This window comes from Cololabis saira, chromosome 4, assembly GCF_033807715.1.
Source record: "Cololabis saira isolate AMF1-May2022 chromosome 4, fColSai1.1, whole genome shotgun sequence".
NCBI classification, from domain to species: Eukaryota; Metazoa; Chordata; class Actinopteri; order Beloniformes; family Belonidae; genus Cololabis; species Cololabis saira.
Window position 1 is genome coordinate 34850845 of NC_084590.1, and position 22256 is coordinate 34873100.

The following is a 22256-nucleotide window of genomic DNA, read 5'->3' on the forward strand; positions in this document are numbered from 1 at the left end:
GTTTCTTCTTTTCTGTTCAGAAAGGACATAACAAAGACCCCTTCAAAGCTGACTGATATCCAGTGGTCCCTTTCTTTGACTTTCCTGGTGCTGAGGGAGAGGAGATGGCTCCTCATTCATCCACATGTTCGCAGACAGCACAGAGATTTCAACCCCTGATGCTCTGACCTTTAGTTTCCCATCATCTCATTATGCTTTATCTGAAAGATAAGAGAGGGGAACTTTTAAATAGTCCACTTCTGTATTGTGGTAATCACCAAGCTGACATGCGGGGGCTTTAAAAAGCAAGCTCACAATTGGACAAAGGCACTGTCAAATTAGACTAATTCAGCCTCTTACCTTTGAATTTAATAGTAGGGCTCCACAATATTGCACGCTCTTTTTTTATCTTTAATTGTAATTTGAATGGCACTGGCGCATGAACCCGGCAGGATGGTGCTGAGCCATCCCTGTGCACTTAAGACCTGACGGCATCATGTTACACTGCAGGAAATGTTCAGCTAAGTGTGAGCACTAAAGCACAAGGCAACTGCTATTGCTCTAAGCGGCGCTGTTATAAGCAAACACTCAAGAATAAAGGAGGTATCAGAACCAGTAGATGGTCACAGTGTGGGTGGAGCGTAGAGAAAAAAAAATTATGTAAGCATGTTCTGTCTATAGGTGAACTGTCTTATGAATCACAACCTCTCAAGTAAATCCTACAGAGGACCTGAGCATAATCTGCAAAACCTTGGATAGTAGTAGGAACTAAATAATTGTCCAGCAGAAGTAAAGACTGGCCGGTTGAACAAATGGGCAGCCGACCAACTCAAAAACTCCAAATGTTATGTTGTATGTAAAGCGCTTTGCGTTGCATTTTTTATTTGTATGAAAAGCGCTATAGAATTAAAGTTTGATTTGATTTGAAAAACGCAACCCTTTGTTGGGGGTATAGTAAATGTGTGAATTTTTCTAACAGTGTGGAGATTTGCAAAGGACTGTGGAATCACACACCGAGTTCAGACCAGGATTGTCCATATTTATGTCCACTCAATTTCACCAGTACTGATAACAAAAGTACTGAAAAAACATGACTTTTTTTATTTTTCCCAGTGGAATTTTCACCAAATTGTTACAATTATTTCATTAAAAGGCCCCACACTATCCAATTTTGATCTTTATGCATATTAATCAAGCGCCACAGTCAAGTTTCTTTAGTTTGAATGCTGGTGATGACTCAAACACCCTCCTGATCCGTTTGATTGTGCATCCTAAAACATATTTTCTGTGTGCTGCGTTGAGCATCCTGTTAGACCTACCCCTCTGGCTGCTGCATGCTCACTCTGTTGTTATTCGCTCCAAGACCAGTCAAACATGTTACTGCCAGCTGCCAGAGCAACAGAGATGCTTGGATGATGGGCTTACCCATATGCCCAGATGCATGGCCCTGGTCGATTTGCACTTGGACTTGAGAGGACCAACTTGCATCTGGCGTGAGAAAAAGTCCCTCCATTCATTATCTATACCCACTTATTTCTATTAAGGGTCACAGGGATGTGCTGGAAGCTATCCCAGCAGGAGTATACCCTGGGCATGTCGCTAGGCGAAGAAGAAATTTGTTTTAAAGTAAACTCTGGAAGCTCCTACTTTGACCGCTCTTTCTTTTTTTTTTTTTACTTTTTCCACAAATAACAGAACCTTTCCCCCTCCACACATACACTCAAAAAGTGCATTTTAGGCCGACATTAATACAGACAGCAGGATTAATCATTAGAACACAATTCCCCTTCATTTACAACAATCCATTTCCATTAATATCCAAATACATCTCCTCATCTTTGGTCAAAAGTGTCATTTTCATTTGTAGCCTTGCAGGCTTCTGTTCCATGATGTATACCTGCTTCAGTCTCTGCTTCAGTCTCTGCTTCCACTGTGTTATCGTTGGTGATTTAATGCCCTTCCAATTCACAGTAATCATTTTTTTGCAATCGGTAACAAAATCCGCAGTATGTATCTCTGTTCTGCATTATATGTTTCCTTTGTTACAGCTCCCAACACGTAGGATCCAGAGGAACATTTACTTTGACAAAATTTTTAATTTCTGCTTCAACATTTTTCCAAAACACCTGAATGACGGACAGTCCCTGAAAATATGTGCATAATCCCCAATTTCTCCACAATTCCTCCAACACATTTCAATCAAAGGTGTCTTAACAAACAAAGAAATATTCAGAGGAGTGTTAAAATATCTCAATTTAAATTTACAATCAAACTCTTTCCATAATTGACTATTCAATCATTTGTGACTGTCCACACATAATTCTTCCCTGACTGCTTTTTAAAGCCTTTTATTTATTGCATAATCAATCATGCACTTTTGACAATTGACAGCTAGACAGTCTGAAAACTGGGTATTTGAAACTTTAAGACAATTTTGAACCTTTGAAACTCAGGAAACGCATACTGTATGTGTCCTGTAGGTAGGAAGTCAGACAGTAGGAAATTGTGGCAACTTTTGAAAAAAAAAGTCACACAGTGTTACCTTTAAGATACAAGATTACCTGATACAATGTAACCTGTCTGAATAACAGCTCAAATATCCAAAATGACTCCCAGACCTACTCTACAGCCTAATCCAGATATAGTAAATGGATAAAATTGATTAAAGGAGTTAATCACTGACTTTATAATCTAGTGTAGGCACAGATTACAAATTTAGTAATCAATCCTATTTCAGTCAACTGGTACAGAATCCCATTACTCTATTAACATCTTTCAGTAAGATTACTATCTCAGCTGAAAGTAAAACACCTGAATGGACAACACTCATGCTGCGATTATAGAGTGCACGTTAATCTGTGGTTTATATGAAAGCTGTTCGTTGCTGGCTGCTTACGTGCAGCATATGGACTCACAGCAGATATAATTAGCATGGGTGATTAACCGGCCAGGTTAAGTGTCTTACACTAGAGGCCCTAATTAAACTATTCATCTACTGGGATTGAGTCACCTGTACGGCACATAATGCTATCTGCAGAATCAGCAGCCCTTCTCTGTTTGTGATGACACATGGCACATATTTGGTGACAGTGTTTGCAGCTACATGACTGAACAGTGAAACAATGAGGACACCGACATCACCAGAGGGGACAATGATAACAATCTGTCACATCAGAGCCACGTGGGACGCTGTGATGATTTCTCTTGGATTTAAACACACACAACTCACATTCAAATTTAATGAGCATGAGTCACCCAGAGATTGGGATGGTGTTAATAAGATGGCAGCTCCAACCCATTAATGCAACTTAAAGAAATTCAATTTGGAATCTCAAGTTCAAAGACATCGCAGTCGGTGGTTGACTGTGAGCTTGAGTGAGCCGCCACTGGGGATTTCTTTTCTGCCTATTAGTCTTAGAAAAACGCAGAAACACACATTTTTGGGAACAGATAGTCGTTTCCTTGAGTTACCCAACAGTGTTTCTAAGATTATGTTTAACCTCTACACTCCTGACTTCTCTCAGTTGAAACTGCAGGGATGTTGGAAAAGGTTATTCATGCAGTGCCATCCTAAAAGGCTTTAAACCACAGTCAGAGGAGTACATTGCATTTGCAGGTGAGACGCTATAGTTCTGCTAAAGTCTTGTTATATTCTTTGGGGCTTCAGCAGCAGCTTGGCAGATTGCTCATGGGCAGAAAAAGGGGTGCTTCTTTTGCTCTCAGGGGTCAACTTCTATCTTTAAGTATCATTACATGTCCAATAGGGGTGGGTATTGGGAAGGACCTCACGATACGATACGCATCACGATACTTGAGCCACGATACGATACACATTGCGATATCCCGATTATGCAATATCCCGATTATTATATTCTACATAGTTCACCGAAAAATTTAAAAATGCATTACACATCTTAAAATCCAAGTTGTATATATGTTTTATTATAACTATACAAGCTAAAGTTACAACATATTTGTATATGTTTTTCATATTATTTACATAATATGAAATTAACATTAAATTTAGTATGAGGTTGCTTTAATTATGTGACAAATGATAATAAACACAAGAAAGATGGTACTAAAACCAAGGACAGGCACAGTGATCAGTCAGTATAGATATAAATCCATAAATAAATAAACCTCTGTCCATTATTTTTCATTTTTTAAGGACAGGCAATTGTGTTATATAAAAAATAAATTATAAAATGAAATAAAACGTGAAATAAAACCTGAGCTCAGTGCAGGGCCCTCCCAGGGTTGGTAGAGAGTGGCAATGCCCAGGACTGACACTTAGGTAGGAGCACTGGGTGATATAATGGGAAAAAAATCGGGGATAACAAAAAAAAAATCGATATTCAAATTTTTAATATCGATATTGAATCGGCTGGAAAAGTATCGCGATATATTGCCATATCGATATTTTTGCCCACCCCTAATGTCCAACTGTCATCATAATCTGAGGTGCACAATAATGTCAACCTCACTTTCCCTTCCTCAAACTAATTCAAACTTGCTGGTCAATTGATTATTTCCTTTACCTAAGAGGCCATGATGTCACATTGCTGCTAACAAATGCAGTTGTAAACCTCGTGCTTCAAAGCAACTGCATGACAAGCCCCCACTCTTCTCGTGTTGTTTACCCACTGATACGTTCAGAGTGTGTAGACGGTGATGACAGATCCCCTCCTACCCAAATACAGCCTATTCTCAGAAAGAGCAGGGTGATGCGTATATAACAGCATGATGATTAATTAACTGAATGTTACCCGGTGAGTACTGACAGGGCCATGCCTCTTAAACACGGTTCACCGCATGAAAGAGGACCTTTAGTTAGACTGGAGTCATCCGCAAGATAATTTAATAAGTCCGTCTTTTCATAGGGGACTTTCATTGAAACTTCCTCTGTAAACCGTTGCCCACTATTAAGGGATTTCTTTTTTTTTTACATGCTAATAGAAGCTTTTCATTTTCTACTATGAATACGAGTGAGGATGGGTTTTTGAGCAGCTGCCCTCTCGTATTAGTGGAGCCAAGAGTCCACGCACACCACAGATCCCCAATGATTACTGCATAAAGTGTTAGTAAGGAGAGAGAAAAAGGATGATGATTAAAACTATATTATATTACAAAATCCAATGTAAGTCATGGATGTGTTTAAACTGTTTCCTAGGATGTGAGAGAACATCAAAATATCCCAAAGGATAACTTACTTGTTTGGGAATCTTGGCCCTATACACTACACATCACTGGAAAATGGGATACATGGTGCAGTATATATAAAAACATCATAATTTCATATTTACAGGCTTATAAGCTAGGTGGTGAAATAACACCACCTAGCTTGAGCTGCACAGGCCACTGAGATCCATCCAAAACTATTACTATTTGTATCCTGATTTCATGAGAAAATTGATTAAAGAGATAAGGCAACATTTTAGAAATCATCGTATTTGCCAACAACTAAACAGTCTGTTAAGAGGGGAAGTACCACTCTCCTCCCAGTCCCAGTCTGACTGGCTTAGCGAAGTCGCTGGGAATTAACTAAGAAAAAAATAAGACACAAAAATCTTATAAGCAGTTACTTTGAAGGAGCTATCTCATTTAGCAAAATGCCACTAGCTACAGTAGGTGCAGTGATCCTGCACAGCACCATCTAAACCCTTGGCGTGTGATTGGCTGGCAGCCAGCAGCTAATGTGGTCGCTAGCTGTGGCTGACTTTGTGAGCATGCAGTCATCAGATGATGAGCATTACTTCAGGTCAAAAGAAATCAAGAGACAGTCTTTTCAAGCTATGATCAGTATCCCTCCAGAACTTGAAGTTCTTGTCTAGCTCCTCCACTGCCTTTTCAACGTGATTAAATGTTACCTGGAAACTGCATTTCTGCAGTCACTCCCAGGTAGAGGTGTTTCACCAAAATATCATTTCTGTTTTAGTGTTTTCTCCTTTCACATAGTTATTTCTACACAAGTAATGTATACATACAGTACACACACACACACACACACACACACACACACACACACACACACACACACACACACACAAGTATATGTACCGAGGAAAAATATGAAAATCACTTGTCAAATGCAGCACACAAACAGGAACGTGTAAATTATTTATATATTTTATTCATGCATGTATCAGGAATTACTCAAACCTCAGAGTTGGTAGATGGAAGAATGTTTGCAGATTGAAATCTGTTGCAAATATTCATTACAGTAAACCATCAGAGCGACTTGACCTTCATTTCCCCCCCAGTATTATTCTGGCCTTAATCACACATCTGTAATTCTTTTATCAACTTTTATAATTGTAACTTCTACTGGAAGCAATATGGTCACAGGCAGACAGAAAAACACCCACCAAAGGGCTAAAAATAGCCTGGAGTTGAAATACATTTCGCTATGCTCAGAAACACCAACACGACACAGCATGGCTGTAACCAGGAGTTTGACTGGTCATCCCTTCGTTGATTGGAGATTGCTGGTTCAGTACCTGACCTCCCATCTCTGCATGTCCGCGTGTCATGGGCAAGATACTGAGCCCCATGTTGACCGAAAAGAATCTGCTAAATGACTGTAATGCAATATAACTGAAAGGGATAGGATGAAAGATTTACTGGCACAACTTCAACAAAATATGAAGTAATATGACAGCAAGAGCCACTACTGCCTCATCATCGTCATCATCATCATCAGATGGAGTTCGTCTAGCTGTCACTCAAAAGCACAATTTAATATTTATCTTATTTTTTTTCCTACATTTTCAAGGTACATTAGCCCACTCTAAGATCTACCCTTTCTGTGGGCCTATGTGTTAAGACTGGGCATTTTCTGTTGCTGCTATCATTCTCATACTCAAACATGGTACATTCAGTAACAACAACAAAGATATATAATACATGGATAAATGTATGGAAATTAAGCATTTGTTGTTTTTCATTCCTATTTCAGTTGCAATGGAGATCTTTTTTTCTAACTTTTCCTTTTCTTCCTCAATTAAATATTGAATTAAGCAGATGCAAATGCAAAGATGTCAGTTTCTGCTTTTTCTTTACTTTTCTTTTTTTGAATATCAGCCTGGTCTGGTGATGTAGATAAGCAGAACCCCCACCTCTATGGAGCCAAATCAGGGCCAAAAGTTTTGCTAATTTGAAAATAAAATTTGAACCTGAAATTTTTTTTTTACAGTCTCAGTTTTATTTTTTTCAGTATCAGATCTTTTTTTCAGTTTCAAATCTTTTTATTTCAGTTTCAAATCTTTTTTTCAGTTTTAAATCTTTTTTTTTCAGTTTCACGTCTTTTTTTTTCAGTTTCACATCTTTTTTTTCAGTTTCACTTCTTTTTTTTTCAGTTACAAATTTTTTTTTCAGGTTCAGACTTTTGGCCCGGATCTGGCGTGGGGGGCGTGGCATCAACTGAGAGGGGCGTGGCATCATGAGTGACAGCAGAACAGAGAAGGCGGGGGACGTTCCTCCGTCATGTTGCCTTCAGGAAACGTAGGTTGCAGAAGTTATCAGTAGAAGTATGAATCAACACTCTATATACACTATATTCACGTGATTGGCAGTGGAAAAAACTGATATTAGTGACACATTTCTGTTTGAAAGGCTGTTTTAGACCGTACTTGGTAGTATGTAGAAGTGGGAAATGTCAAACGTTAAAGTGTGGCTGTTGAACTGTACAGTCTGGCATAGTTTATTGCTTTTATACTGCGATTGGTGCCAAGTACGGTCTAAAACAGCCTTTCAAACAGAAATGTGTCACTAATATCAGTTTTTTTCCACTGCCAATCACGTGAATATAGTGTATATACAGTGTTGATTCATACTTCTACTGATAACTTCTGCAACCTACGTTTCCTGAAGGCAACATGACGGAGGAACGTCCCCCGCCTTCTCTGTTCTGCTGTCACTCATGATGTCACGCCCCTCTCAGTTGATGCCACGCCCCCCACGCCAGATCCGGGCCAAAAGTCTGAACCTGAAAAAAAAATTTGTAACTGAAAAAAAAAGAAGTGAAACTGAAAAAAAAAGATGTGAAACTGAAAAAAAAAGACGTGAAACTGAAAAAAAAAGATTTAAAACTGAAAAAAAGATTTGAAACTGAAATAAAAAGATTTGAAACTGAAAAAAAGATCTGATACTGAAAAAAATAAAACTGAGACTGTAAAAAAAAAATTTCAGGTTCAAATTTTATTTTCAAATTAGCAAAACTTTTGGCCCTGATTTGGCTCCATACACCTCCCCCCAAACAGTTCTTACTCATGGAGCCCTGGGCTGCTCATTTATACTTTGCAGTGGTGGAAATCACTGTCTGAATTTGTTGATGTTTTCCTCAAGGAAGAAATTTTGTAGAAAAAAAAATAGCTCAGGCTTTCAGGGGGCTGATAAAATGAGAAAAGAAATCTGAAGACCTACAAATGCGTGAAAATTACACAAACTTGCATGTTGGTTGTTGAATATAATGATAGATAGGCAGGTTTTAACATGTGAGACACTGTTTCCTGTGGATTCAAAGGATTCCTTATATTTTCCATATATTTTATTTCCACTACAAAATGTTTTAGGCAACGGCATGCATGATAACAATATTGAAACAATGTTTAAATATATATATATATATATATATATATATATATATATATATATATATATATATAGGCCCCACAGCGAGTATCCCTTCTTTCTTGCTGAGCCATATTCAGACAATAAGATAACAAGTTAAAGGTAAAAATAATAATGTTGCAGCAAACAATGAAAATCCTGAAAATATGTGATAAAATCCAAGTGGCAGAATAAAGATATGTCCTTGGAATGCTATAATAAAAGGCCAGAATGCTGTTTTTAATACTGCATTTGAAGTCCCTGCTGGTAAGTAACTTTAGCGCTCTCTGCATACTAATTTGCACAGATGTCGTCCTTGAGAAGCATTTGATTAATAATGGATTCACTGTGACTTTATTTCCATGGCTGGAGCAGGCTGGAGTGCGGTGAACTGCGACGCTGTGTATGAAAATGTGCCTTCCTCGGTCTCCTCACCTCAGCTATGGTGGATTTAAATTAACCGACACAATTAAAGAGTTAAATTTTCCCGCATTAAATTGATCGTCTCATGTGGCTTCCCCTGCAACAGGATACAGGAAATCCGCAAAATGTGATCATGCAGTCAGATTTAGCTCCATAGCTTCATACCTGCATAATAATTATCTGCAGCGTGCAGTTTAGAAGCCCTGTCTCCTCCGCCCCTATGAGGCGTTTTAAAAATACAGGCAAAAATATCAGGAACAAATTAATAACTGTCTCAACTGTATGCTACTGGCACATCACCAGTGATGCAGTGATGCTCATGCTTATCTTTATTTTAATATCACCTATGAAATTAAACAGCTGTCCAGTTATTATGTCAGACCTCAAATTCTGCTTTCTTTTCCCCACTTTGGTTCCATGTGTTAGTCTGCGTGTGACAAATGTGATACATGCGCTCTGCTCGCACTATAGAAACATGAAGAAAAAAGTCTGCCCACTATAGCCTCTGCATCACTTCTCCTTCACACGCCATGTACAACGGTGGGTGGCACAACGCACTGAAAACATGACAAATTCTTTTCAACTAGAGTGCGACCAAAGTGTAGACTACAGAACCATGTCAACAAATATTGCATACAGCAGCACATGTAGAAGAAATGCTTTTACCAGCTGTAGACTCATTTGCTCAAGGCCATTTGCACATCTCAGCAAAATTTAAACAGAAGGCCAGCACATTAGACATCCATTATTGAACAAAAGCCCTAAACACTTTTTCATAATATAGTAGGAAAGATACTATCTGGGCCAAAGACAACACTAAAACACACGTGCTAACTAACCGTTGGTTGCTGACGAAGACGCGCTATGTTAAAACGTTAGAAGCCTGTATCTTAAATTAATATACAGCAGGTCATGTGAAAAGACAGAGAGATAAACCCTCTCCCTTGTGGCTGAGCCATACTTATTTTTTACTTTCTTTAAGTCTCCTCCGGTCCTGTTGTTGTCCTTTTATTACAAAAGGTACATTTATTGTCACTTAGCTGGTTGCCACATCAGCTCCGCTGGAGTGACATGCTCCATTTGCTCTAATGTGGAATCTCTTTATTTCCTGGATAAAGAAAGGTTTAACATTTTTATTCTGTTTAAGAAACAGCAGCCACGGATATTGCAATCGTACCACGAACTCAAAATGTTATGTGACGGAAATAGACTGAGAAACTGAGCCTGAAACGTCTTCCAGGTGGGTGACAGGCCCAGTAACCACAGGAAACAGACCTCTACATGAAGGACGAAGACGAACTTAAAGGATGGGACCTGCCACCGATTCCCCCCTGTGTGCAGCCACAAGACTCACAGGCCACGTTGATTTACTGATAAAAACAAGGTCTCCTTCTGTGTGAGGGAATGCAAGTGTGGAACACACCACTCAAACAGGATATTTCACTCTTTACTGGTGCTCATCCCTCAAAGGTAATGGCTCGGAAAATCTGGAAATCTTTAAAAGGCAACAGTGGCTACAAGGCCATTATACATTCCTTACACTACTCACACTACCTTCACAACTTAGACAAGCCAACATAGAGGGTCACTAGCTTATTACCTTCTCTTAAGCACCACAGTCCGGCTGAAAGAAAACACTATTATAAAGATGTCATAGTGATCGTTGCAGGAATAAGCTGTCTATGGGAGGTTGAGACAGCGTCAATACCAAATACGGTTCCTAACATGATCATTTCAAACATTTACAGGATGTGACAACTGGAGTGGGTGACAAAGGGAGTGGGTGACAGCTTAGTCCATCATGTCCAATAGTCATTTCACGGGTACAGTTTCTACCTTTTATGATTCAAGGTTCAGTGAAAGAGTTTCCAAAACGAAAAAAAAAAAAAAAACCCCACTGTAACTGAGCTTTGAAAGAGCATGTGGTCAATAGTCAGTGTACAAGACTTACCTCACTAAGCCGGCTTATACTTTAGCTCATAACACTTCTAAGCTTCTTAACAAGCAAGCTCAAACTGAGCTAATTATTCATAGACAACCCCCAACTCTGGGAATACTACCAAGGATGAGTAACTAAATCATGAATTTTTCACTGTAACATATGAAAACTGTTTAATTACTTACTTAAAACATCATGCAGGGAGATGAAGTATGTCCTTGCCTTATTAAATGTAGTTGTCTTGTACTTCTTCATCAGGTCTTTGACACTTCTTTGCCTCCAGCACTGGCTGAAGCGTTAATTGTCATAACTATGACATTTTGAAATGATAGTCTGCTGTGTTCGGGATTCCTTTTATGTTCATTAAATCAAGGCTAGATTTTTGTGACTAAAGATTTCAAAATATGACTCATAGTGTTAATTTTCACAGATATTATTGTGTTTTTTCCACGAGCCTTTGTCATTCTAGTTAAGATGAACGTTGAAAATCTATTTTTTGGACACAAAGTTCTCCGACGCCAGAAATTGGAGCGTCATACAAATCAGATAAGCCGGGTGTAGCGCGGTTTTATTTTCCGTTTAAGAGAATTATATTAGTAAGCAACTGCAAATCTTACTAGAATTAATTGTTTTCTATGATTAGGACTTTTTTTTCTCCTGCTTTCATTTATATTCATATGTTGATATACCCAAATTGTTTGCAACTGCTGAAAAATATTTGCAGCAAAGCTGAATGAGTGGGGTATTAAAAGAGCACACCATCAGCAGAGATACCTCATTACATTTACATTCTAAATCCTGCCTGATCGCTTTATTTCCTGTTACATTAACATTGATTTTCCCACATAAGTAATATGCTTTCTGAAGCACTTCTTCACCTGCCGCTCCGCTTTTTTACAACTTTCTCCTGGTTATTGGCATATTACCTAAAAGCTCATTTATGGATGACAACTGGAGTCCTCTGAGGATCACTGTTGCATAAAGTAAACACAACTGTACGATTCAGCAGCAGTCCGACAGATCCAACACGTTTAACAGACAGTTCCTAACTATGACAAGACTTTTTAATCGTATTTGAAAAACAGCCAAGCATATTTTTGGACGATCATTTTTGTAGGATGTTGAATGAGAACAGCTTGGGCACAGTAAAGTAATTAGAATAGCCGTTGTTGAAGAATATTACAAAGTCCAGTTCAAGAGTCCGCTGTGGTATTGAGAGATTTTATTCTAGCCGGCGTTCAGCTGACAGATACAGACAGTGTCTGGTTCGGTGGCTGACACCGAGTGAAATTGGAACAAGCTTCTTATACAAGAAGTTAAAGCAAGAATACACCAATCAGGCGAGGGACAAAAAGTAATTTACAGTCGGATGTGACTCGGGCCAAATGTCATTATCAGACATTTGTCATGACTGTCACAGACCTCCAAATCACCCCATAGGGTGCTCTCGTTGATTCAAATCTGTTTGAACCAACTTCTGAGGTGTCGGGACCTTCACATGGGGTAGGAAATTGGAGTCTCAACAAAAGTTGTTGAGTCCAGTTGTCTGTTTGAGCCAACTTCCGAGGTGTCGGGACCTTCACATGGGGTAGGAAATTGGAGTCTCAACAAAAGTTGTTGAGTCCAGTTGTCTGTTTGAGCCAACTTCCGAGGTGTCGGGACCTTCACATGGGGTAGGAAATTGGAGTCTCAACAAAAGTTGTTGAGTCCAGTTGTCTGTTTGAGCCAACTTCCGAGGTGTCGGGACCTTCACATGGGGTAGGAAATTGGAGTCTCAACAAAAGTTCTTGAGTCCAGTTCAAAGCCCTGTAGGGGGTAGGGGCTGGAGCTTCCCATGACAATGTGGCTCGACAATTCACAATTTTTTTTTTTTTTTTTTTTTTTTTTTTTTTTTTTTTTTTTTTTTCACTTAAGTACAGTCAATCCCAATTTTGAACAGAAAGTCTGAATTTTCCTCCTCCACTGACGGTAGAGGTGGAATTACAGTGGAGTACATGATTGTAGTAGTAGTTTGAGCCATACATATTTTGCAAGTGAACCTTAGACATGTAATCAGAAGCCAAATAACAATTAGGAGTACAAACCCCAATAAAGCAAATTCAAATATCAAGTAACCAACGTGTCCTAACTGTTCTCTAAACCAACCAAACAAACTAGTCGTGACAGGTGTATGTAATGTGTTAGCAATGTTTTTCAAGTGATCTGTTATTTCTTGGATGGTGGCATTGTGGTTAGGTATAAAGGTACAGCATTCAGTTTTAATCACAGCACAAGTTCCCCCTTGAGAAGCTAATAAGTAGTCCAATGCAGCACGATTTTGCAAGGCCATCATCCTTACAGCAGTCATCTCTTGTGAAAGCATAGACATGCCCTTTGCTGTGGTATTTGCTAAGTCTTCAACTGCATGAGATAGGTCCCTTATCTGATCCAAAGCTGCCATGACTCCGTAATTTGGAACGAGGGCACCAAAAAATCTTGTCCATGGTGTTTGGGTGTGAGTGTACAATTCTCTTTTAACAATGCGAACTTTCGGTGGTACAGCGACGATTCTCATGGCTGGTACCACATGGCCCAGACCACATATACCAGACCAATCGTTTGGAAGATATTCGTAAGCCTTCATGCCACAAATCCAGTAAACACCTTTTGGTAGAGGTATGGAACAGCGATTAACCATTGTAGCAAGGTAGTTATAATCTTTAATGGAATCGGGCAGTGGATTTTGGCTTGTTTTAGGCTTAACAAGCGGTTCTTCAGAAGGAGAGTATGTGGAGTCACAGTTTGATATTCCTAGGTGGATAGTTCCTTTGCCTTCAACACACCACTTTAATGTCTTTGGGATCATGGTGAGGGTGAGAGGAATCGGTGTGCTGCAGGAATAACAGCTAGTGTGAATTTTATCACAATACATTTGTCTCATTTGGGGGGGTTTGTGACATTTGCAATGCCCATAAGAGGAATTGAGGTTCAAAATGTAACAGGTGTCACATGAAGTAATGGGCAGAGTCATTAATGGGAGTCCTTCTTTTGTGCTGTGTGGAATGAACCCACACACATAACAGTTATCAGGGTGTGGGCTATTTTCAGCAACCATTTTTGCCAGTTGGAGGTATGTGTTTGTTGAGGGTTGTGTTTCATATATTTTAGGAGTTATTTTCTCCTGGTAAACGGTTAGGTCTCGTTTGTGGTGTTTGCAAGGGTGTCTGTTTTGTTCCTGCGACAGATGTGAGTGTTTTGGCGTGTATAATGCATCTGCTTCTGGGCCTCTGTGGCCTGCGCTGCTCCCCTGCTCCTCTGCCAGTCGTCGAAGTCTGGGGTGTTGAAGTTCATCTACTTCTGGGCTGTCCGAGCCTGCGTGGTTTCTTTCACTGGCTCCGACGGTGGTGAGGACGAAGACCCCCAGGAAGAAGATGGTACCAGCTGGTTTCCGGTGCATGGCGGAGGAGTTGTTTTCTTGCAGTGGGATGCGTGGATCCAGATTAGACGCCCCTCACACTTGACGGCGGTGTTGGTGGTGAGCAGGACGTGTTGAGGTTTAGACCAGCGAGGTTTCAGGGCGTTTTTCCGTCGGAACTCCCTGACACAGACCCAGTCGCCGGGTTGGAGGTTATGGCACGGTTTGTCACTAGGAGGAGACTGGACAGCTTTTACTTGTCTGTGGATTGACTGGACAGCAAAAGTTAGAGCAGAACAGAATGATATCATGGATTCATCCATGGCATGGAGGTCCATCTTTTTCATACATAGAACTGAATTACTTGGTATAGTCATAGGTCTACCCGTAATAATTTCATGAGGTGTGAGTTTATGCTTCCTAACGGGTGTTGACCTCATCGACATTAGGGCCAAAGGCAACAACATTGTCCATTTTAGCCCAGTTTCAGCACACAGTTTGGCTAGTTTGTTTTTCAAGATGCCATTTTGTCTTTCAACTAGCCCTGCAGACTGCGGGTGGTATGGGCAATGCAGTCTCTGTTTAATACCCAGTGATTTACAGAGTTCAGTCATTATTTGTCCAGTGAAATGAGTACCTCGGTCTGAGTTGATGCTGTGTGGAATGCCGAACCGTGGAACAATGTCTTTTAATAGGCATTTCACTACAGCAGTAGAGTCCGCCTTCCTGCAAGCCCAGGCTTCAGGCCAGTTTGAAAACATATCCACGCATACAAGAACATTTTCATATCCCTCACATTTTGGCATATGAATAAAGTCTATTTGCAGAGCTTCAAAGGGTCCCCGTGGGGGGGGGTGTGTTGACAATGTTGTTTGTACTGTTTTCCCTGGGTTATGTTGTTGACAGATTAGGCATTGTTCACAATATTTTCTTGCATAGGATGTGAATCCTGGAGCATACCAGTCTTTCAACACTATCTGACACATTCCCCCTTTGCTTACATGTGACAAACTATGTGACATGCGTGCTAGCCACGGGTACAAAGATGTGGGTGCAACAACGCGGCCGTCGTTGCTGACCCACAAATTATTTACATTTTTACAACCATGGGAAAGCCACAATCTGTGCTCCTTCGCATCAGCAGTCTCTTGTAAGAGGGCTACATCATTAGGAGAAGCCAGATCGTTAGCGGGTATAGAAGGGCAGAGCTTTACATGGACAGGTAAGCCAAATTTGGCGGCTTCTTTTGCTGCATGGTCAGCCGAAGCATTGCCTAGTGAAACAGGGTCCTTGAATTTGGTGTGGGCTTCACATTTAACAACAGCAATAGATGAAGGTAGTTGACACGCTTCTAACAGTTCACCAATCAATTGACCATGTTTAACGGGTGTCCCCGAAGATGTGATAAATCCTCGGTTCGCCCACAATATACCAAAATCATGTACACAACCAAAAGCATATCTGGAATCTGTATAGATCGTAACAGTTTTACCTTTTGCTAGTTGACAGGCTCTCATCAGTGCATATAGTTCAGCTACTTGGGCGGAGTTGGAGGAGGGCAGGGCGGCACTTTCAACAGTTGAGAAATTATCACAAATTGCATAACCTGCATATGGTATTCCATTTTCTCTATAAGCAGAGCCGTCAGTGAAGAAAACAAGATCAGAGTTAGAGAGTGGAGTTTCAGAAAGGTCGGGACGAGGTTTAGATGAACATGAGGTGACATCCATACAATTATGGGGTTCACCATCATCTTCGGTTGGAAGTAATGTAGCAGGGTTAAGGATAGAACATCTTTTTAGTGTAATGTGTGGAGCAGTGAGAGTTAGTACGTATTTTGCTTCTCTTGTCCCTGTCACATGTCTATGTGCCTCTCTGGTAATCAGGGTGAGTGCATCGTGTGGGACCATGACTGTTAGTGGTGACCCTAAAACAATATCAGCAGATTTGTTGATAGCAAGTGCTGCTGCGGCTACGGCTTTGAGACAAGGTGGAAGCCCTCTCTCGACGGGATCCAGTTTAGAGGAAAAGTACGCCACAGGTCTGTAAGCAGAGTTATGACGTTGAGTGAGAACAGATTGGGCAAATCCACATTTTTCATGTACAAAAAGAGTGAATGGTTGATTGTAGTCGGGAAGGCCGAGCGCAGGGGCAGATAGTAATGCCTGTTTTAACTTGTTAAAAGCATCGTCAGCTTGTTGTGACCAGGTTAAGGGCTGAGTGCAGTCTGAGGGTTTGCATATGTCTTGGAGTGGCATTGCAAGTGATGCATAATCCATTATCCATTGTCTGCAATAGCCCGTCATACCTAAAAATGTCTTCATCTGTGACATAGTTGTGGGTTTGGGCATTTCTATTATAGATTTTATTCTGGAGGGAGTAAGGACCCTTGTGGAGCCAGATAGTGTATGTCCCAAATACTGGACTTCATTCTGACACAGTTGAGCTTTCTTAAGTGAGGTTTTGTGGCCTTTGACAGCTAAAGCGTTGAGAAGGGTAACTGTGTCCATTTCGCATGCAGGGGCAGAGGGACTGGCTAAAAGTAAATCGTCAACATATTGAATCAGAGTGGAGCCTCCAGGAAATGACACGTCTTTGAGGTCATTATTTAGAGCACGAGAAAAAATTGTAGGTGACTCAGTATACCCTTGGGGTAATCTGGTGAATGTGTATTGTTGTCCATCATATGTAAATGCAAATAAATATTGGCTATCCTTATGTAGAGGGACAGAAAAGAATGCACTGCAAAGGTCCAACACAGTATAGTGGGTGGAATTGGCAGGTATTGACGACAAAACTGTAGTAGGATTTGGAACTAAAGGGAAACGTGGGAGTACCACTTCATTTATAGCTCGTAGGTCCTGTACAAATCTATATTCTGGTTTACCTGGTTTTTTAACAGGAAGTATAGGCGTGTTGCATGGACTATCACACGGCACTATTATTCCCTGGCTTAACAGAGATTGAACTATAGGGCGGATGCCCTCTCTCTTTTCCTGAGAAAGAGGATACTGTGAAATCTTTGGCAAAGAGACATTCTGTTTCAGCAATATCTGTACTGGTTCAGTAGATTTGATCAAACCAATGTCATTAGAAGAAGAAGACCATACTGATGGGGGCACGCTGGACACTATTCTATCCTGTGTTTTCCCTTTTTCCGCATCCATCAGCTGGTTCTGATCTATCAGAGCTGCTAGTACAGCGGTTGTGTTATCTTGGTTAGTCTCTAAAAAGATACCGTCTGGTGTGCAGTAAATGGTACAATTTAGTTTGCACAACAAGTCTCTCCCTAATAGATTTACAGGTGTGGTATCTGACAGCAGAAAGGAGTGAGAAGTTGTGAAGTTTGACATGCTTTCAGTAAACGGGCCTATAGATACTGTAGTAGGCTCAGAGACAGGTAAACACATGGGAATCCCTCCAACCCCCACAGCTCTGACAGTTTCTTTAGATGATTTCAAATTTGTAGAAGTGATTGGTCTTAAAGTTGAAAGAGAAGCTCCTGTATCTACCAGAAATGATGTAGATTTTCCATTTACATCTATTGTTAAGTTAGGCTCTTCATTTGTTTTTGCTAGTTTTATCAGTGGAGCTACTGTTAAAGTTATTTCTGTTTCAATTTGGGCACTGTCCTGACAGCTCTATGGATTGTGCTGTGGGGTTTGTTGGACCTCCATGTGATCACTTGATGGAGTTACCATAGGCAGGGTAAAATTAGGTTGGGATGTTCTATAGGGGCAATCTTTTATCCAATGATCTGGTTCACCACAACAGAAGCAGTTCCTATTGTTTTTGTTTGGGAAGTGCGACGTGTGACCTTTGTTGTGGTGTGAGTGATTCATTGGTCCACATCTTTGGTTGATCCCTCTGCCGCTGCGTCCTCCTCTCGGTACTCCGCCTGTGTAGTGAGACACTTGGGCAAGCATTAGCGTTTCATACATTTTAGATTCCTTTTGTTCTGTGTTGTCCCAGTGGTGTTGAGCTATTTCCACTAGTTCAGTCATTGCTTTCCCCGCCCACCCAACTGTCAGTACTACTTTAGCCTTAACCTTTGGTTGAAGGCAGCTAACAAATATATCTTGCAAGTAACCTGGAGGAAGTCCATTAATCTGATCTTGTGACAAACCACAATTTTCTTTTGCTGTCAACATCATTGTAGCATAGAGTTCCCTGGGATTCTCATCTTTTCCTTGTTTAAGTTTTGTGAGAGGAGTATAATCCACTTTTTGTACTACTTCCTTTTGAACTGCTAAAGTGATGAAGCTGTAAAGGGTCTGAGCTTCTTCTGGTGTGATTTTGGCAACAGCTGTAGGATCAGAGGAAATTCTACATGCATCAAGTACTCTGCTTTTCAAATCAGGTGGCAAAGTTAGCTTTAACAGTTGCATTATGTCAGGCATGTGAGGTGTGTATATTGTGCATACTGATTCCCATTCATCTAGCCATTTTTGTTTATTTTTTTCTGACATCCTTGGGAAAATCTCCTACTATCGCTTTTAGTTCTCTTCGGCTCCAAGGTTTGTAGATAACATCTTTTCCCATTGTGATCAGTGGAGCTAATTTTACTGATTGTGTTTTCTTTGGTTTTCTGCCTCTTTTCACAACCCACTCCTCTTCACTGTTTTGGCTATTGTCTTCAGACTTGGGATGTTGTAAAATCCAGTCATCATCAGAAGTGTCATCGTCACTTGATTCTTTAATCTGTTTTACCGGATAAAGGTTTTTGATTTGATCATTTAAATGGTTTTCCACTTTCATTTTTGTCTGCGTTGTGTTTTTAAGTTCTTCCAATTCTTTCACAGGGTACATAGTTGTGGCATGATTGTTTTTGTTTATTTTAATGTTTGTGGAGGACCCGGTTAATGGGTCTAATTCCTTCTTTGTCTGCGTTGCGTTTTTACACTCTTCTAATTGAGCCATCAGCTTTTTGTTCTGATCCGTAAGCGAAGCTATTTGGGATTCTGCATTACGGCGTCTGCTTTCATCCCTCCAAAATCTGAAGGAGTTGAAGTGCTTTTGTCCATTTGTTTGAGAATTTAATTTTTCCTTTAAATTTTCTAATCTAGTCCGGTCAAAGGTCCCACTTGGGGGAAATTTTAAGAGACCGTCGTCTTTAGTTATCTTAACCCATGTTTTAACAAACTTAGTGCTATTGGTACCGTAGTTATCGTACATGTATTTAGAAGGACCAGTCAACTCTTCCTCTGACTCTTTACTGAGAAAACTTCCCATTTTTCCTTCTGTAAGATCCCTCCCAGAGAAAAAAACTTCAATTACACTTACTTTTACCCACAAATCACTTTCTGATTCTTCCAACCATCAGTCTACTTGAGCCTACAAATCATTCGGCTTAATGTAAGGAGAGCAAGTCGATTCTTACTGAAATGAAATATATCTCAAGTATTTGGGAGAGCTAGTCATCCCCATTTATAAAATAAAACCAGTTCTTCTACATATATATCCGTTTTCCACAAATAACTCAGTGTTCCAACACTTTTATGGACCTCACGTCCTGCATATGCAAGTCCCACTGGACTTAGTTTTGGTACTCAGACCAACCGTTTCGTTCTGGCCATTTCTTTCTTTTTAATGTTACCCGAGATATTAAACCTTTTAGAAGAGCTAGTCAATTCTAAGGCAGGAGAAGCAGAACATTCTCACAACACAATCAGATTCAAGTGTTATGAAATTGTCAGCGTTCCTAAAAACATCTCTACAATAACCTTCCCAATAACACAAAATAATAACAAAAAATATAACCTTCACAACCACACAGCGGACTTACCTAAAATCTCAGGATGACGTCAACCATTCTCCGGCACTCCAATTCACAGACTTTCGACAACAACTCAGCAACAATAATTTGGGATTTTGTAAGTGGATCCCCTAACCTCTAAAATTTTAGATAGAGTCGCTGATTGCGCCGTTGTTCTGGAACAGGAGTTTCCATCGAAGGTCTATTGTCAATCCGGGTCACGGCACCAAATTGTTGAAGAATATTACAAAGTCCAGTTCAAGAGTCCGCTGTGGTATTGAGAGATTTTATTCTAGCCGGCGTTCAGCTGACAGATACAGACAGTGTCTGGTTCGGTGGCTGACACCGAGTGAAATTGGAACAAGCTTCTTATACAAGAAGTTAAAGCAAGAATACACCAATCAGGCGAGGGACAAAAAGTAATTTACAGTCGGATGTGACTCGGGCCAAATGTCATTATCAGACATTTGTCATGACTGTCACAGACCTCCAAATCACCCCATAGGGTGCTCTCGTTGATTCAAATCTGTTTGAACCAACTTCTGAGGTGTCGGGACCTTCACATGGGGTAGGAAATTGGAGTCTCAACAAAAGTTGTTGAGTCCAGTTGTCTGTTTGAGCCAACTTCCGAGGTGTCGGGACCTTCACATGGGGTAGGAAATTGGAGTCTCAACAAAAGTTGTTGAGTCCAGTTGTCTGTTTGAGCCAACTTCCGAGGTGTCGGGACCTTCACATGGGGTAGGAAATTGGAGTCTCAACAAAAGTTGTTGAGTCCAGTTGTCTGTTTGAGCCAACTTCCGAGGTGTCGGGACCTTCACATGGGGTAGGAAATTGGAGTCTCAACAAAAGTTCTTGAGTCCAGTTCAAAGCCCTGTAGGGGGTAGGGGCTGGAGCTTCCCATGACAATGTGGCTCGACACCGTACATCAGGTGGTTCGTAAATTAAGTCAAGTAAAAATTAATTTAGATACTGCAGCATTTAAAATCATGATGCTATCTGCCAAATTCAAGAAACATTCTGGAAATAAAATAACCCTTATTCTATGATTAGATTGTACGGATGCTGATCTTTAACACTTTTAAAAGAAACTGCTTTTTTTGTGGTTGCAAAGGCAAATTCTCTTTCTACCCAAAACTGCTTTGACTCACGTTGTTTTGGTCCCTAATGTAAGTTTACACTCCTTACCATTTAATAATAGAGTTGTTCTAACCCTAAACTTTAAATATTTACTTTGAATTTTGCTTTAAATCCAAATGGTGTACAAAACACAGAAGACTTTCTACTAGTAGCGTATCAGAAATTAAAAAACAACATCCTTTGAAGAGCTATCGTGGGCCATTCATGATGAACTGCTCTAAAGTAAAAGAAAAAAAAAATCGAACAAAAATTGAGACTTTTATGGTATGTGTAGTAAAATTTATAGCTTTGAATTAGACCTGAACTGGATGAGGCGAGCGTTGCTTTATGGGTCACGTTTTACTGCTTCTGCACACACCTGCACAGATAGGGACTATTTCCAGAGGCAGGGAGAGCTATAGTCCTGCAGCAGATGGTACGGCCGCTGCAGAGGGCCCTATCTCAACATCGGGGAGTCAGCCTGGCGTTCCATGAAGATACTGAAGTAACTAAGACAGCCTAAATCCAGAAGTGTGACAAGCTCTCCAAGAGGCTTGGAAAAACCTGTCAGATACCTTAAAAAACTGTGAGCGAGCTGAGCGAGTATGATTGGTGCTCCTCATTATCGCAAGCATCTTCGCCCCCAGTGTCTCTGAATTTTCTCTGGAGCCTATTTGCCTCCCTGCCAGAGGCAGTCACATTTAATGTTTAATTTCAGTTATAGGCTTCATAGAATAACAGAAGGATATTTTTCCAGTGCTGCTCAGCCTAAATTTATCTCGAAATCAGTTCTCCGTCTTTAAACTCCAACGACAACCTCAAAGGATGCTTGTTTTAAATGTCATGTGAAAAAGGTTGAAACAACCTTTGAACCTGTATTAAAAATCAAATTACTTCAATCATCAGCTTGAAACAAATATTTACTAACCACAAGAGCGACATTAAAAAACAAACCAGGTGAGGTAGCGAAAATTTAAAAGGTTCATATCTTTACTTAAACACTTCACAGATGGGACTGCTGTGTCACAGAAAATGCTTCA

The 22256-nt window shown here is 40.3% G+C and overlaps 2 protein-coding genes across 2 annotated transcripts in view; both read right to left on the reverse strand.

The window, feature by feature from the left end:
* lrfn1 (leucine rich repeat and fibronectin type III domain containing 1) overlaps positions 1-22256 on the reverse strand; it is a 173287-nt gene that overhangs the window by 118137 nt on the left and 32894 nt on the right. The gene's annotated exons all lie outside the window — the stretch shown is intronic.
* On the reverse strand, positions 12861-20238 carry LOC133441859 (endogenous retrovirus group 3 member 1 Env polyprotein-like). The gene is made up of 2 exons (XM_061719583.1): positions 20131-20238; positions 12861-14587 (listed from the first exon to the last, which is right to left on the reverse strand). The coding sequence occupies exon 2, from the start codon at positions 14385-14387 to the stop codon at positions 12861-12863; it is 1527 nt and encodes a 508-aa protein (XP_061575567.1). The 5' UTR covers positions 14388-14587; positions 20131-20238.

Bases quoted from the DNA above. Each gene is read 5' to 3' on its own strand.
- LOC133441859 (XM_061719583.1), bottom strand. From the start codon at position 14,387: ATGCACCGGAAACCAGCTGGTACCATCTTCTTCCTGGGGGTCTTCGTC.